The following is a 17,269-nucleotide window of genomic DNA, read 5'->3' as shown; positions in this document are numbered from 1 at the left end:
TCCGGACCAGATAATCCTGAAGTGGATACTGGGGGTCCTCCCCTGCTCCGGAACCCTCCGTGGCTCCCTTTCAGTCTCTAGCCCTTACCGCTCATCTGCCTCGGCACAGATGTTTAGCATCCACTCTAAGCTGGAAGGTAAAGGGGGTTTTCCTTTTTTTTAAAGCACCTCCTGCGTGCTTGGAGACCTGAGGGGAACAATTAGAAAGGGGCCTCCACCGAGTGAATGTGGCCCGGCAGCCCATGTTAGTCAGGGAATTCCCTCGTGTTTCTGTCCCCGGCCCTTGGAGGTCCCACCTGTAAGCGGCTCCTGCCAGGCACAGAGCTTGGGTTTTCCTGAGCCCACGGAGCTTCCAGGACGGGAGAAGCCGCCTTCTGGTAACTAGCAGTGAATCAAGCCGAAACTTCTCAGGCCTTCATTCCGTGGAGATCTTCCAAAATCTGGGCCCTGGAGGTTAGCTGTCCAGCGCCATCTGCCCCCCACCTGCACCCCTTCTCCCCTTCTCTCCCATCTCGCTGCGTGGACCGGCTCCTTCCCTGCGCTTAAAGACGCTCCGGGCTCTTCCACTTTTCAAGACCTTCCCTCCACCCTGAAGCTCTTCTCCATCCCTGTGTGGCCGCTGCCGCCCCTTCCCCCACCGCCAAGGGGGAAAGAATCGTCCAAACCCTCAGCCCCAGCCCATTCCTCTCCGGCCACCCATCCAGCCTCCGGTGCTCCCTGCTTCTTCGCCTGACCCTGCCTGGGCCCCACCTCCTTCATCTTCCTTTGGGATCTGGGACTCTGTGCGCTCTGCCTTCTGATCCCCTGTTGGGCCAAAGCTTGTCCTCTCCGAGGTGACCACACAGTCAGTCTGCCTTCATCGCTTCCTCTGATGGCCGTTTCTCAGCTTTCTGTAGCATTTTCATTCGCTTGCGTCTCCTCCCTCCCTCTTGAATACTCTTTCCTCCTTCGGCTCCTGAGACACTGAGCTCTGGGCTTTCTTCCCACCGGCCTGACTGGTCTTTCTCAGTTTCCCCTACTGAATCCATATCTAGAGAGGGGGCATCCCTAGAGGCTCTGCCTGGGGCCCTCTTCTCTTCTACCTTGGGCTCTCTAATCAGATTGGACCGGACCCTGGGTGCCTTAGACAATGGATGCCCCCCTCTGCCCGAAACTGTGGCACTGCTTAGCTGGTCAGTGCCCAGGCCCTTCTCTGAGGGGAGCTCAGAGGCCGGGCAGCCTGCGTGGCTGAAGGGTAGTTCTCCAACAGAATTTCCTTCTCTTGAAATGGCAAACCCAGGCCAAACAGAAATGCGCCAGGCAGCGCGTGCTAGGTGTGGGGAACACGGAGTCAGAAAATGAAGCCGGCGCTGCCCTCAAGTTGCCAGCGTTGCTTTGGAAGGTTCTCTTCTAGATCCTCCATTTCTCTCTCCACATCTCTCTTTTGTAGTCCCATCTCATGGGACCAATGTGCCTGTCGGGCCCCTCTTCCCTCCTGGGTTCTGGTCCTACCGTCCCCGGCTGCCTGCCCTCCGTCTCCATCACACAGCCCTGGTTCTCGGTACTGCTCTCCTTTCCTTCCTAACTGACCTGAGGATCCTTTCAGCTTGTTTCCTGGAGGGGGTGGCTTTGGAGGAAGGGTGGGTGAGGGCAGGACCCCATTCTAGACTTAGGGAGTGGCATGGGCAAAGGCAAAAAGAGTAGGAATAAGGGCTAAGGGAGCCCCGAGAAGCTGGGAGCGGGAAACGAATGAGAGCAGGCTGGAAAGTTTGGCTGGCAGGGATTGGGAGGGAAGGGGCCTGAATGCCAGGATCAGCAGTTCTATCCCCTCTCCATCCTTCCCCATCTCTGGATCTCCATCGTCCTCCTTCCCTCAGCTAACACAGGTGGGTAAAGCATCCCCGTCTCCTCCGAGTGAGGACCCCAGTTCTAGCTCCAGCTAGGCCGGTTCCTCAGAGGGCCTCTTCATTTGGCACTGCTGCCCCGGGCTCAGCACCCCCCGGCTGCTCACCTCTGCTGCTTTTTCTCCTGCACCTCCTCCAGATGAAGAGCAGAGTCGGAGGTTGGCAGAGCCCTTTCCTCTTCTCTAGGCTTGGCTCTCAATCCACGGAGCCTCCTAGCCGCCCTCGCCCCCTTTTTTCTCCTCCTGTTCTTAGCCCGGTGTGTGGCATATCACAAGCCCTTTAACAAATGCTTGTTAACTGATCGCCTCACTTCCTTTCTTTCCTTTGTTTTTCCCCCTCCTTGAGACTATCATTCGTGAGCTGCTCCTGGGTAGAGAGGGAAAGGCTGGAAATAGAGACTCAGAAGTCTTTCGCAGTACCTTGGGCCTTTGGTTCTCCTCTCTGCAGGTGCCCTCCCTCTCCCGCTCCCTCGGGCCCCTTGCCCGAATCAGATCTAGAGGAGGGGAAGGGGCTCCCCTGTGATCGCTGGAGCCAAGATTCAGAGCCGGAAAGGGCCGTAGAGGCCATCAAGTCTAATTCATTTTACACATGAGGAAACTGAGGCCCAGGGAGATGCAGAGACCTATCCAAGGTCACACACCTTCTGAGTATTTGAGGGAATTTGAACTCAGACTTCTCTGACCCAAAGCCACTTGTTTGACCTTTTGCTGAAAACCTCCTGTTCTCTCTCAGGATTCAGAAACGGATCTTTTCTGTTTGGGCGAAACCCGAGATGAGCTTTAAAAATGCCAGATGGGCTCTCTTGGAGGCATAGGGTTTTTCTCCTTCGTATCTTCAATCCTGAACACAGTGCCTTAATACCCAGCAGATTTGGGGAGGGGAGGCTGTGGGGTCTGGATCTGTGATTTCTTCACTGCGCACAATCCCCAGTGTGGAAACTCCATCCCCCGGGCTGATCGTTTGTAATTTGTAGTCCTGGAGAGTTGCCTGGGGCACGGTCCAGAGTCACCCAATTAATATTTGTCAGAATCAGGCCTAAACCCAAGTTTTGCTGGTAATAAGGCCAGCTACCTGTTCTCCACAGTGTGATTGGAGGGCTTTTCCTTTGGATATGATCCGCACCAATCAGATGGGAACGTGAGGGGGCCTTGGCCAGACTACCCTGTGCCCGGAGGCATTCCCTGCCAGGGCAGGTGACCACTGGTCACCGAGGAGGCTCCTGTTTCCTGTGGGGCTTGGGCTAAACACGCCCAAAGACCGGCGCTGACCTCTGCCGTGGGATCAGAGCCAGGGCTCCTTCTGCCTCACCCCAAAGGATGATGCTTCTACTTTTCCTTTTATTGTCAGGCAAGTACTTAAATCTGAACTTCTCCCCGTATTTAAGCGCCCAGGATGGGCCAGCCAGTACGGTACAGCCAAGAAGACCCGGCGTCCTGGCTGGGTGATGCTGGCCATCACAGAACCTCTGGGGGCTCTTAGCCACCCCAAGAAGCCACAGACCTGCATGGGTAGGGGAGATACCTCTAGCAGTCAGTTCACAGGACCAGCCCCTACCCCTGTGCGGCAGTCCCGGAACAAAGCAGAAGAGCCCTACCTCGACAGGCTCTGTAGACCTTGGGCAAGTCCCTTCACTTCGAAGAGAGCTAGCCAGTGCAGAACTCCAGGTTCTACAAGTCACTCGGTTCCACTGGGAGAAGGAAGTTGCTCATGGAGAAGAAACTCCTTAGAGGAGTTAGTTGCCTGGTCTGGAGCATTCAAACTATAGGATCTCAGAGAAGGGAGTTGTTGGGGTCTGAGGTGGTCCCAGACCTCTGGAAGCAGCTGGTCCTCATTGTCATCCTCGTGTGACCTTGGCTAAGTCACCTCTCTCCTCCCCTGCCCCATGGAGAGAGATTGTGTGACCTTGGCTAAGTCACCTCTCTCCTCCCCTGCCCCATGGAGAGAGATTGTGTGACCATGGCTAAGTCACTTCTCTTCTCCCCACCCCATGGAGAGAGATTGTGTGACCTTGGCTAAGTCACCTCTCTCCTCCCCTGCCCCATGGAGATTGGGTCCATCGGAGTCTTCCTAGCTTTGTCTTGAGGCTTAAGCGCAGTGACAGATCCTGGTGATGCCAGCACGTCTGGTGGGCATTTAATGATTGCTTTTTGGCTAACGAGCAGCAGGAATAATAAATCGTATGATGGCAGTTGCACATCTCTCAGGGCTTTAAGGCCCTCTCAGTGGCCCCCCAAGGTAGAAGGTTGGTCTAGGACGCGTCTCCGCGGGGAGATTCCTCCTGCCGATGTGTCCCTCAGAGTCTTTCGGTCAGTGTTGGCTGGATCTGTTAGAGGAGAAGGGACTTGCCCAAGGCCACACAGCCTGCCAAAAATAGATGTAGGAGGTCTGACTTGAACCCAAGACTTCCCAGCTTGGAGGCCTTTTCTCTGGCCATTATTCCACGCAAATGAGGACACTAAGGCGAGGAGGAGCCTGGATTCCCATCAGGTCTCCGCTGACCCCCATCCCAGCCTGCTTCCTCCCTCCTCCAGCTGAGTGCCCTGGAATAAGCGCTGTGCTTGGGGGAGCTGCGGGGAGGGTGCGTTTGGGGGGGTGCTGGGGGATGAGACTGAAGAGAGGCACCAAGCAAGGGGCTTGGGGGGCTTGACTGTGACAGCTGGGGGGTGGGCACATAGAGGAGGGAGGGGCTGAGAAAAGCCCTCACCTTCCTCCTCAGAAATTCAGTGGCTTAAGAGTCCTGGAGCCTAGAGCTGAGTGAAGAAGGGGGGGACCCTGGAGCTTGTGGGGTGGGATGGCAGGATGGCAGGACCCCTGAGGCTGCAGCTCTCTCTTCCTGGCCTCCCTCCTCTCTTCACATCCTCCGCACCAACACGGGAACAGACACACAGACAGCTTCAGCCCCAGCCTTCTGGGCACTGAGCTTTCCTCTTTTGAGCTGCTCTGTCGAGGGGTTCACACATAGCTCTCCCTTGCTGCTGTGCGGCATCTCTGGCCTGGCCGGATAAATGCATCATTGGCGCCCCGGCCTCTCTCCTTGCCAATCCAATAACCCCCTCCTGGGTGGGTAGTGCCCAGGGCTGGCCATTAATGGCGGCTTTGGGGGAGGTCTCATGAGAGAGATACAACCCTTGCTCTCAGGGAGCCCCTAAACTTATAGAAGGAGACACCCTTCCTGCGCTCAGGGACCTCCTGGTCTCAGAGACAAAGGATGGGGGAAGGAAGAGAGGAAGGAGGGAAGGTATTGATGCTAGATGAAAAGGCCTTGCGGGGGTGACTGGAGACCAGGACAGTCCCCAGCGCAGCCAGTTAGGGGAGTGGATGTCACCTGGTTGCTTGCCCTCCTGCATGGGTCTCCCCTTTGCAGTGCATCCTCCATTTGGCTGCCAGGGTGGTTTTCTAAAGGGCAGCCCTGCCCATGCCACCCAGCCTCCTACTGCCTCCCAAATCCAACACAGGCTTTTTGGCATTGAGGACTCTATAACCTGGTCCTTTCCTGCTTCTCCTGGCTCTGTATGCCAGCAACGCTGGCCTCTTGGCACTTCCTTCTACCCCTAACACCCAGGTCACCTCTGTGTATTGCTTCCAAGGCAGAAGAGCAGTAAGGGCTAGGAATTAGGGGGTTAAATGACTTGCCCAGGGTCACCCAGCTAGGAAGTATCTGAGGCCACATTTGAACCCAGGACTTCCTGTCTCCAGACCCGGCTGTATCCACTGAGCCACCCAGCTGCCCTCTCTTCTAGCCTCTTTCAAGACTCAGCGCACATCTTGCCTCCTCCAGAAAAGCTTTCCTGTTCTCCCCTTTCAGAGGACCTTCCATTTGCCCTAAATGTTTCTTTTCTCACCTCTCATCTTCCCCTTCAGAAAGTGAGCTCCCCGAGGGGAGGGTCAGTCTTTTTGCCTTTCTCTGTATGCCCAGGGCTTAGCACAGAACCGGGCACATGGTTAGGGCTTCATTTGGTGCCAGTAGCTTTCAGTCTTTACCACCTCAGGGCTGGGGGAGCCCTCGTTGGCAGGTCATCTCAAAGGAGTTTCCCAACCTCCTGGGACCCACTGCCATGTTCGGATGCTCAGTATCTGTGTTCAGAGTGGGCTCAGCAGGCTACAGAGAGGACGCGCCTTCCACGAAGCACCCCTCGGTACAGGCGAGGGCAGGGTGGTATTAAAGGGGATGCAAAATGTGGATGGCACGTTGGTTGGATTTTTAAAAATGTTTTTGGCATGGGAGAAGTCATCTTAATCTCTTTCCTGTTCTCCTTTCCACCCTGTAGACTTCTTTCTATGGCCGGTTCCGACATTTCTTGGACATCATCGATCCCCGGACTCTCTTTGTCACTGAGGTAAGTGGATGGTGATTTTTCCGGAGAGTCCCCCCCACCCTGATCCCTTCTCTTACAGCCCCAGAGAATTCTCAGGCTGTGGGATGTCCTTTCCCTGTCCCCGGGCAGCACCTTGCCTTTCCATCCCCCAGACATCATCCAGCCTGTTTTCTACTTTTCCTTCTCACTTGGTGGTACAGATATCAACATTTTACCTTTTATTTTCTCAGTGTGTTTGAGAGGTAGTGCAAAGGTACCATCCAGGAGATGGGATTGGGCCAAGAGGGGACAATTGTGTGCTGTGGGTAAGAGGGAAAAGGGGTTTTTGATTTAATAATATTAATATTTAAAGGTGTGGTCACCAAGGAACTGAATAAATACTAAATCCTAAAATGATGTTAGTAATTTATTTACAAAATATAGGAGAGAGTGGAAGTAGAGAGATGAGAAGAGGGTAGAGTAAGAGATCTAGCTTAATGAACTAGATTTGTATTCAAGTCTGGGCTTTACTCTGGCAGGGCTCCAGAGGCCCAGCCAGAGAGCCCAAAAGTCAATTAACAAGGGGTTTAGCCACTAGGGCTTCTCCCAATCAAGGGCCCCTCCGGAGCTAAGGTAGTCAGCCTTCTTCACTCATCACGTGTGGTTCTAAGGGAAAGATTTAAGAACAGTCAGATTAAGGTCTCAGGGTCCCAGCCAGAGCTCCTCCAGGTCCAAGTCATGAACAAGAAGAGAGAGCTGAATTCACTGAACTCTCTTTTAAAGGGGCTTCTTTTGCATCACTTCCTGGGCCTTCCTCTTAGTTTACGTGTCCAATCACAACAGATGCTTTTCTTAGGACTGCCCAGGAGGCAGTCAGTAAATTTTGATTCGTCACTCACTCTAGCACACATGAGTCACAGACCTCCCAACTTGTGAATTAAGTGGGGATGTTCTCACCTTTGGTGATTAGATTAAGGATGGGCAGGGCAGATTTAATTTCATTATCACAGTGGGGAGACAGCGACTTAAGGGCTCCTTGCCTATAACTTCATGTTAGGACTTAGAGAGTGGCTTCCAGGTCATTGGATGAATTTTTCACGGGAAATTTATGGGAGGACCTGGACAAGGACCGGACGGTGTTATAACACATTGGTAGGTTCCCATCTGGACCGTGGAGGGGCTTCAACAGGGCCACTCAGGAAAGCAATTAAATTCATGAGGGGTCTCCAGAGGAACTTGAAGTAAAGAGACTCCACCAATGTCTCTTGCCACAGGGGGTACCTATCCTATCCAATTGTTCAAACAAGGAGGAGGATGGAGTCTAATAACTATGGACCAGCACACTTAGGATGTAGTGGAAAGAGTACAGGATTAAGAGTCAGAGGGACTGGGTTCAAATCCCAGATCTGTCACTTTTGTGACCTGAGACAAGTCCCCTGACTTTTCTGGACTTCCATTTCTTTTCATACATAAAATGACTGCCCCGGGCTAGAGGATCTCTTGGGTCTCTTCTGGCTCTGGATCTGAACCTCTCTGCCTGTGAAGTTTTCCCTGCATCATTTTAAAACACAGTATTAGGGAATGGCATATGAGCCCATAGAAAAGAAAATGCTAGGAGCAAGAGCTGAGACGGTGGAGTAAAGGCAAGGACTCAACCTGAGCTTTCCTCAAGTCTCCTCTGAACAACTTTAAAATAATGCCTCAAATTGAATTCTCAGCAGAGGGGCACAGAGGTGAATTAAACAAGACTTCTAGCCACAAGGCCTCCTCCAATAAGAGAGGCCTCCCTGAGGCTAGAGCCTCCAGAAACGCCAAGGGAAGAGAGAGAGAGTCAGCCTAACTTACCCACGTGACAATTCAAAGGGAAGCAGTCTGAGGTCTCACCAGAGATACTTCAACACCAAGTTCAAAGCGCCAACCACCCCCACAGGAAGTTATCATCATATTTAAAAGGTAGCAGCTTTCGTCACTTCTTGCGTCCACCTCCAGTTTCAAGTGGGCAAATGGCAACCTCAACACTGTTTTGGACTGCCCAAAGGGCACTCCCTTGTTTTTGATTTGTTACTTACTATCACGTGTGGGTAACTGATCTTCCCCTCCCCACTTAATTCTAAGTTGGGTGGGTTGACATTATTTCTGATGGCTACAGTCTAAACAATGAATGAGGATGAGCTAATTCCATTTACACAATCCCCCCTGATGATTCTTGGGTGCCTAGTTACCCCAAGTGATTACTTAACATAATCACCTTGTACCCACAAAGGTCTTCTCACTACAATAGTTAGAGATAAGAGGGGAATGGAAGAGAGAGAACAGAAAACCAATGTTTTTCTAGGCGCATTAACAAAAAAACCAATTGGGGGCAGTCCCCTGTTGGCATAAAATGTCCATTCAAAGTAACTGTTCAAACCCCATCAGTTCAATCAATTGTACCCCAAAGTTCATTCTGGATCTTTTGATGCAATGTAGATTCTTCAGGCATCTTTCTGCAAACTTTTCATTCTCTGGATTAAGGAGTCAGCAAGCTTCTTTCCCTGAGAATTTTTCTCGAACAAAAAATTAAATCTTGGATTTTACAAAAATACGATCCCCCCTGAAGAGGGTATTTAAAAAAGAAACACCCAGATTATCTCAGGATAGATGGTTGAGTTATGGGGTTATATGAGTCAATTCAAAAGAAAAAACAAAAACATAAAAAGAAAAGCAAATAGAAGAAAACAAAAATAAATTCATAACAGGCCCTTGTATTAGGGTCCAATTAATATAATTTCCATCCTACTAGTCTGTGGAACAAAATGCAGTAATATGGCACTTACCCATTGGCAGCCAAGACTACAGGAAGTTGCCATTCTATAGGAGAGAAAAAAGGACCAGATTTATGTGCAAGGGAAGTGTCTGTCATTCCCTGGTCTGATTTACCTTCACTCTCAGGAATATAGGATTGAGCCAGGATGATGGCCAACCTTTGGTACCTGACTGGCAGTGTAGTTCGAAGAGTCCTACGTCTTAACATATGTCAAGCGTTGCAGCTTCGAGTCTTACACTGAGTTCAAGTCCTTAGTATTGGCATGGGAGTACCTCAATCCCACCTGTATTTGTATGGTTTTTTTGACCTTGTGCTCCTTGGCACTGTGCAGTTTTTCTCATCAGTCCCAATGGGATTGGTCCGTCAGTCTCCAGGACCTTGTGCCTTCTTAGCACTTTTTAATGGCTCTTGTGTTTCCTTCTCCTGGAATCAGACAGAAGCATTAATCACAGTCCCATAACATTTAACAATACATGGCAGGTTCCCAAAGTCTAAAGCCTTGTGAGTAAGCATTAATATTACATCAACTATGTATTAAAATTCTATCACTGCAAAAAATAAAAAAAGATTAATAGTGATTATATGTACTTTAAGTATAAGAAATGAGAAAAAAGGGAAAAATCAATTATTCTATTTAAATATAACAGGAAAAGCAATAAGAAAATTAAAAATAAATTCAGGGAGAAAAGAAAAAAAATACTAAGTGATTCCAAAAACAGCATCCATTTGTCTATGAACTGTTATCTCCAATGCATGTAACAGCAGCAGCTTCAGGAGGAAGGTAAGAGATTCAGAAAACCAGCCAGAAGATGACAGAGGACCCTTTTCGGGCCCAGTTGCAGGACTGTTCCATTGCCCACACGCAGTTCCAAGGGGCAGCCCCCAATCTCAGAGCAGCATTGAGTCTCTAGCACTTGCAGCCACAGGGGTGCAGGGATCCTGGTCACAGTTCCAGGGTGAAAAGGCATGCTTATGGTTGCACACAGACAAAAACACAGTCCAGGAAAGCAGTGACCACACACTTCTCCTTAGATCATACAATCCATGAAGAACTGGAAACCTTCAGACCCTTAGAGCTAGCTCTGTGGTATTGGCTGGGTCCGCGGGGGCTGGGAGTGGGGGAGCCACCCCAGCTCTTCCCTCTCCCAGCCCGGCATCAGTGGTCATAGCCCTGTGGCCCTTGGGGCTGTTGTCCAGAGGCTGGCCAAGGCCAGCTGGGCCACGAGCAGCTGGGAGAGGTGTCCCAAGGAGGCAGCGGCGGACGTGCAGGAGCAGACCTTGTAACCACTGTCTGAGCAACAGCAAGAAAGGCCTAAAGTTTGCGATAGTTCCCCCTCTACCCTGGGAGCAAAGCCCAACTTTAACAGTTATAAGTCAAAGAAAAAGATGGAAAAATGAGCAGCAACAACAACAGAAATAACCTTATTGTAGAAAGTTATTATGGTGCAGAGAAGATCAAGGCACAAACTCAGAAGAAGACAATGAAGTCAACAGCCATAAACCAAAGTGTCAAAGAAAAATGTGAATTGGTTTCAGGCCCCAAAAGAATTCCTGAAAGATGTCAAAAAGGATTTTAAAAAATCAAATGAGAGAAGTAGAAGAATAATTGGAAGAAATGAAAGTGATGAAAGAAAATTATGAAAATAGAGTTCACAGTTGATAAAGGAGTTGCAAAAAATGTTGAAGAAAAATAACATCTTAAAAAATGGAATTGGCCTAATAGAAAGAGATAAAAAAATTCATTGAAAACCCAGTGGATTTGCTTGTCAGTTCTGGGAGGGAAGGAGGGAAGAGGGGTGGAAAAAAATTCATGAATCATGTAACCATGGAAAAATATTCTAATTAGATAAATAAATTAAAAAAGAAAAATAATACAGTTCTGGCCAGTCAGAGGTCAACACACACACAAAAATTTAAATTCATTGAAGAAAAGAATTTAAAAAGCAGAATTGGCCATATGGAAAAGGAGGTATAAAAGCTCATTAAAGAAAATAATTTCTTAAAAATGAGAAATGGGCAAGTAGAAACTAATGATTCCATGAGACATCAAGAAACAATAAAACAAAAGTCAAAAGACTACAAGAAAATGTGAAATACCTTGTTGGAAAAACAGCTGACCTGAAAAATAGATTAAGAAGAGATATTTAAGAATTATTGGACTACCTGAAAGCCATGTTCAAAAAACTCTAGACTTCTGTTATAATAAAAGACACTACTCCTATCTATTAGATGTAGATGTAGATGGAGTATAGAGAGAGGATAGGATGACACCTCTCTCCTTTATAACAGTTGCCCAGGCAGGATCCTTTAGGTCAATGGATGGTATCCCTTCAGGACCCACCTGGGGTTAATTGATATTATTTAGTGGGCTCTTTAGCTGGGTAACGTTAGAATCTGACTGCGTGTCTCCCTTCCCAAATAAGCTTTGAACAATCAGTTCAGGAAGGTACTTTAAAACTTTGAATGTATTTGGCAAATAAAGATAATGGTATGGGATAGAGGTAATGGGAGACCCTAATTTAAAATGATACTGATGAATCTCTAAACTGTAGGCAAATGAATGAATTAAGATGATTAGCTTCTCTCTGGTACAGCCTGGCCAGAGCCACACCAGAGCAGGCAAACTGCTGTATAATCTTTCTGCTTCTTCTTCACTAGATGATAAGCCTAACCAGTTGAGATATCCACCCTTTACCACCCTCTTCTTCTTCTCCTACCCACTTCCTGGATCCCTCCTGGGCCCTGGGACACCTAGATGACTAAGATGATTGACTTCCTAATATCTAGGGGCAGTAGAATCAGAGATGGTGGTCTGGTACAGGTTGTTGATGGCACAGGAGCAAACAGGAGGAGCTTGCAGGGTTGAGTTTGCAAGTCTCAATCCCACAAGACCAGGTTCCACTGATCTCCAGTCTCAGGGTCAGGGAAAGAACCAAAAACCTCTGCCAGGGCTACCAGGGTGGTTTTATACACCCGCTGGGCCAACTGCCCTCTCCTGTCCGCATGCCTCTCTGGGAACATTCTGACATCCAACTGATCCACCTGTCAATCACAGTGTGAACTCCTAGCTCCCAGAGATTCAATATAACACTTCACATTTCAAGAAATTATAAAAAAAAAAAACCTGCCCTGATATCCTAGAACCAAAGAGAAAAAGATTAAAAAAAAAAATGGTCTCACTCCTTGAGAAATCCCAAAATGAAAACTCCCAGGAATATTATAGCCAAATTACAGAGCTCCCAGGTCAAGGAGAAAATATTGCAATCAACCAGAAAGAAACAGTTCAAATATCATGAAGCCACAGTCAGGATCTCACAAGATTTAACAGGTTTTACAGGAAAGAATTAGAGGGCTTGGAATGTGATATTCCAGAGGTCAAAGGAGCTAGGATTACAACCAAGAACAATTTACCAAGAAAACTGGAATTTAATCCTTCAGGGTTAAAAAAAAAAAAGAAAGAGGGGATATTCAGTGTAATAAAAGACTTAGAAACATTATATATATTTATTTTTTAGAAAAGTTAACATGGTTACATGATTTATGCTCTTACTTTCCCCCCCCCCCAACCTTCTTCTCCACCACCCCAAGCTGGTGCACATTTCCACTGGTTTTATCATGTGTCATCAATCAAGACCTATTTCCAAATTGTTGATACTTGTACTGGTGTGATAGTTTCGGGTCTACATCCCCAATCCTGTCCACCTTAACTCATGTGTTCAAGCAGTTGCTTTTCTTCTGTGTTTCCACTCCTGTAGTTCTTCCTCTGAATGTGGGTAGCGTTCTTTTCCATAAATCCCTCAGAACTGTCCTGTGTCATTGCATTGCTGCCAGTACAGAAGTCCATTACATTCTATTTTACCACAGTGTATCAGACTCTGTGTACGATGTTCTTCTGGTTCTGCTCCTTTCGCTCTGCATCACTTCTTGGAGGTCTTTCCAGTTCACATGGAATTCCTCCAGTTTATTATTCCTTTGAGCACAATAGTATTCCATCACCAGCATATACCACTTAGAAACATTCTCAATGAAAAAGGACTGGAACTGAATATAAAATTTGATTTTGAAATATACCACTCAAGAGAAGCATAAAAAGGTAAACATGAAAGAGGAACAGAGGCAATTCAAAAAGGCTAATTACATTTCTACATAGGAAGATGATAATGATGATGATACTCCTAATAATTGTATCATTATTAGAACAGTTAGAAGCAGCATATATATATACATAGAGGGCATGGGTAAAAGTTGATTAAAAAATATTAAACAGTGAAAAGGAGGGAAGCACTGGAAGAAGGGGGAAGGGAGAGGTAGAATAAGGCAGATTATTTCACATAAAAGATGTGAAAGGAAGAACTTTTACAGTGGAGGGAAAGGGGTAGGTGATGAGTAATGCTTGGACCTCAGAATTGGCTCAAAGAGAGAATAACACACTCATTTGGGTATAGAAATCTATCTTATCCTATAGGCAGGTAGGAAGGGAGGTGACGATAAAACGGGAGTGATGAGAAAGGACAGATTGGGGGAGACAGTGGTCAGAAGCAAAGCAGTCTTTTTTTTTTAAATGCTTACCTTCCATCTTGGAGTCAATACTGTGTATTGCCTCCAAGGCAGAAGAGTGGTAAGGGCTAGGCAATGGGGGTCAAGTGACTTGCCCAGGGTCACACAGCTAGGAAGTGTCTGAGGCCAGATTTGAACCTAGGTCCTCCCATCTCTAAGCCTGGATCTCAATCCACTGAGCCCCCCAGATGCCCCCCAAAGCAGACTTTTGAGAGGGACAGGGTCAAAGGAGAGAGCTGTTGAAGGATAAGTAAGGAAAAATTGGATGGAGGAAAATGCACAGTAACCATAACTATGAATATGATTAAGATGAACTCAAAAGGGAAGCAGATAGTGGATTAAAAAACAGAATCTGACCATATGCTGTTTACCAGAAACACACTTGAAGCAGAGACACACAGAATAAAGGTAAGGGTTGGCAAAGAATCTATTATGTTTCAGTTGTTTTAAAAATAAAAGCAGGGGTAGCAATCATGATCTCAAACAAAGCAAAAGCAAAAATAGATCTAAGTAAAAGAGATAAACAGAGAAACTGCATTTTGCTAAAAAGTACTATAGATAATGAAGCAGTATCAATATTAAGCATATATGCACCAAGCGATATAGCTTTCAAATTCTTAAAGGAAAAGTTAAATGGGTTACAGGAAGAAATAGACAATAAAACTGTATTAATGGGAGACCTCAACTTTCCCCTTTCAGAGCTAGATAAATTTAACCAAAAAATAAAGAAGAAAGAAGTTAAGGAGATGAATAAAATTTTAGAAAACCTAGAATTGATAGACCTTTGGAGAAAATTGAATGGGAATAGAAAGGAATATCTTTTTCTTAGTGGTACATGGCACCTTCACAAAAATTGTCCATGTATTAGAACATAAAAACCTCACCACCAAATGCAGAAAAGCAGAAATAACAAATATATTCTTTTCAGATCATAATTCAATAAAAATTACCTTCAGTAAAAGGCCTTTGAAACATAGATTAAAAACCAATTGGAGGTTCCGGGTTAAGATGGCGGCAGAGTAAGAAGCAGCTCTTAACCTCTCCTGACCGAAACACACAAAACTCCTCAAGGGGACATAAAAACAAGTCCAGACGAACGGAGGAACCCCACAACAGGGCACAGCGTGGAAGGTACGTGGAATCGAGGCATTTCCATGCTATAAAGGGGTGAAACAGCTCTCACTAAATCGCGGGCTGAGCAACCACCCCACCCTCACCCCCTCCACATACACCACCTATAGCGCTGAAGCCAGATAAAAAGAAATACAGCAAGTTTGGGGCACCCATCGAGTCATTGGCAGCTCCAGGGCCTGTTCCTGAGAGCAGCAAGATTTGGGACTCCAAAAAGCCAAAGAACGCACCCGAAATCTGAGCGCGGGCTTATGGCGCAGATTGCTGGAGCAGAGCTCAGGCTAGCTCAGAGCTCAGGCTCCGCGGAGGCTTGGGTGGAGGCAGACACAGCCACGAGCTAAATCTCTGAAACCCTGAGTGGGGAACCAGCGTACGCAGGTATACGACTGTGGAAGCAGCGCCCTGAGACTTGTAAAAAAACCTCCAGCAGAGGATCAAGCAAGGGGGTCCACCAGGGGGCTTGACTGCGGACAGACCCTGAGCGCGAGGATAAACCTGAGAAGCTGCTGGGCTAACCATGGCTACCCAGTCTCAGGAAGTTCAGAAGAGAAAGATTAACAACAAGAAAAAGAAGTCTTTAACACTCGACAGCTTTTATACAGAGAAAATCCAGACAACCGAGCAAACAGAGGAGGAGAACAAACAAGCATCCGGACCCTCCTCAAATAAGGAAAACTCCTCACAAGCTATGGAAGAGTTCAAAACTGATATTTTGAGGAAAATGGAAGAGATCTGGCAAGAAAATAACAGTTTAAAAGGTAGGATCTTGCAATTGGAAAGTGAGGCTCAGAAACCTCAGAAATGACCAGATTGAAAAGGAATACCAGAAGATTATAGCTGAAAACCGAAAGATTATAGCTGAAAACCAATCCCTAAAGGCCAGAATTGATGAATTAGAAGCTAATGATCTCTCAAGACAACAAGAACAAATAAAACAAAGTCAAAAGACTGAAAAAATAGAAGGAAACATGAAATATCTCAATGAGAGAGTGACAGACCAAGAAAACCGGTCTAGAAGAGACAATTTGAGAATAATTGGTCTTCCAGAAAAACCAGAAATTAATAGAAACCTGGACTCCATACTAACAGAAATAATTCAGCAAAATTGCCCTGAAGTCCTACAACAAGAGGGCAATATAGACATTGAAAGGATTCATAGAACACCTGCGACATTCGATCAAGAAAAGAAAACACCCAGAAATATAATTGCCAAATTCAAGAGTTTCCAAGCAAAGGAAAGAATCTTACAAGAAGCCAGAAAGAAACAATTCAAATATCAAGGAGCACCAATCAGGATCACACAGGATCTGGCAGCCTCCACGCTAAAAGACCGCAAGGCTTGGAATACGATATTCAGAAAGGCAAGAGAGCTGGGCCTGCAACCACGGATCAACTACCCATCAAAATTGACTATATATTTCCAGGGGAAAGTATGGGCATTCAACAAAATTGAAGAATTCCAGGTATTTGCACAGAAAAGACCAGGGCTAAATGGAAAGTTTGATATCCAACCACAAAAATCGAGAGAAACATGAAAAGGTAAATAAGATACAGAGGGGAAAGAAAGAAAACTTATAATTTTTAAATTTGCCTTTTTAAGGGCTTCAGTGAGATCTAATTATCTGTATTCTTATGTAGAGAAATGTTATGTATAATTCTCTGTAGTGAACTCTATTCACTATTATAATATTCACTATTATAGTAATCAGAAGAATAATTCACAGGGTGAGGGTGGAACACTAAATAATCTAAGATGACATGGGGGATGGGAAAGTGGGGGTGAATAGCAGGGGACACCAAGAGAAACTTGAGTGAATAAGAAAATAGGATATTCTATTACACACAAAGAGGGCATGGGAGGGAGAGGGGACAAATACTATTATAAGAAGGAGAGGAAGAGAGCATTAAGAGGTAATAATCAAACCTTACCCTTAGTGTAATCAACCTGGAGAGGGAAGAGTAGCTATACTATCCATTGGGACATAAAACTCTTATCTAACCCTTCTGAGAAAGTTAGAAGGGATAAACCAAGGGGAGCAGGGGAGTGGGGAGGTCAAAAAAAGGGAGGGGAGAAGGGGGAGGGAACTCATTAAGGCCTTTAAAAACAAAAAGGGGGGGGAAATAAGGGAGGGGGTAGAAAGGGAAGTCAATCAAGGGAGGGGATAAGGGATAGCGGCTCAATAGCAAACCACTGATTTAAAAGGAAAAAGTATAAGGAAAAAGGGGGTAGGAAGACGGGAGGATTCGAAAATGTCAGCAAATGCACAACTGATGATTATAACTCTGAATGTGAATGGGATGAACTCGCTCATAAAACAGAAGCAAATAGCAGAGTGGATTAGAAACCAAAATCCCACCATATGTTGTCCAGAAGAAACACATATGAGGCGGGTGGACATACACAAGTTTAAGGTTCCGGGTTTGAGCAAAATCTTTTGGGCGTCAAATGAGAAAAAGAAGGCAGGAGTGGCTATTATGATTTCTGACAAAGCCAAAGTAAAAATAGATATGATTAAAAAAGACAGGGAAGGTCATTACATCCTGATTAAAGGCAGTATAAACAATGAGGAAATAACACTGCTCAGTATGTATGCACC

The 17,269-nt window shown here is 46.6% G+C and overlaps 1 protein-coding gene across 3 annotated transcripts in view; it reads left to right on the top strand.

Moving 5' to 3' along the window:
* SFXN5 (sideroflexin 5) overlaps window positions 1-17,269 on the top strand; it is a 226,338-nt gene that overhangs the window by 12,393 nt on the left and 196,676 nt on the right. For all 3 annotated transcript variants that reach the window (XM_044663039.1, XM_044663037.1, XM_044663038.1), the window contains exon 2: window positions 6,152-6,220. In XM_044663039.1, the coding sequence (XP_044518974.1) occupies window positions 6,152-6,220 (69 nt within the window). The remainder of the gene's footprint in view (window positions 1-6,151; window positions 6,221-17,269) is intronic.

The sequence above is a fragment of the Gracilinanus agilis genome, chromosome 2 (assembly GCF_016433145.1).
Source record: "Gracilinanus agilis isolate LMUSP501 chromosome 2, AgileGrace, whole genome shotgun sequence".
In the NCBI taxonomy this organism is placed as follows: domain Eukaryota; kingdom Metazoa; phylum Chordata; class Mammalia; order Didelphimorphia; family Didelphidae; genus Gracilinanus; species Gracilinanus agilis.
The sequence above is the reverse complement of the archived record's forward strand: the minus strand, read 5'-3'. Positions and strand labels throughout refer to the sequence as shown.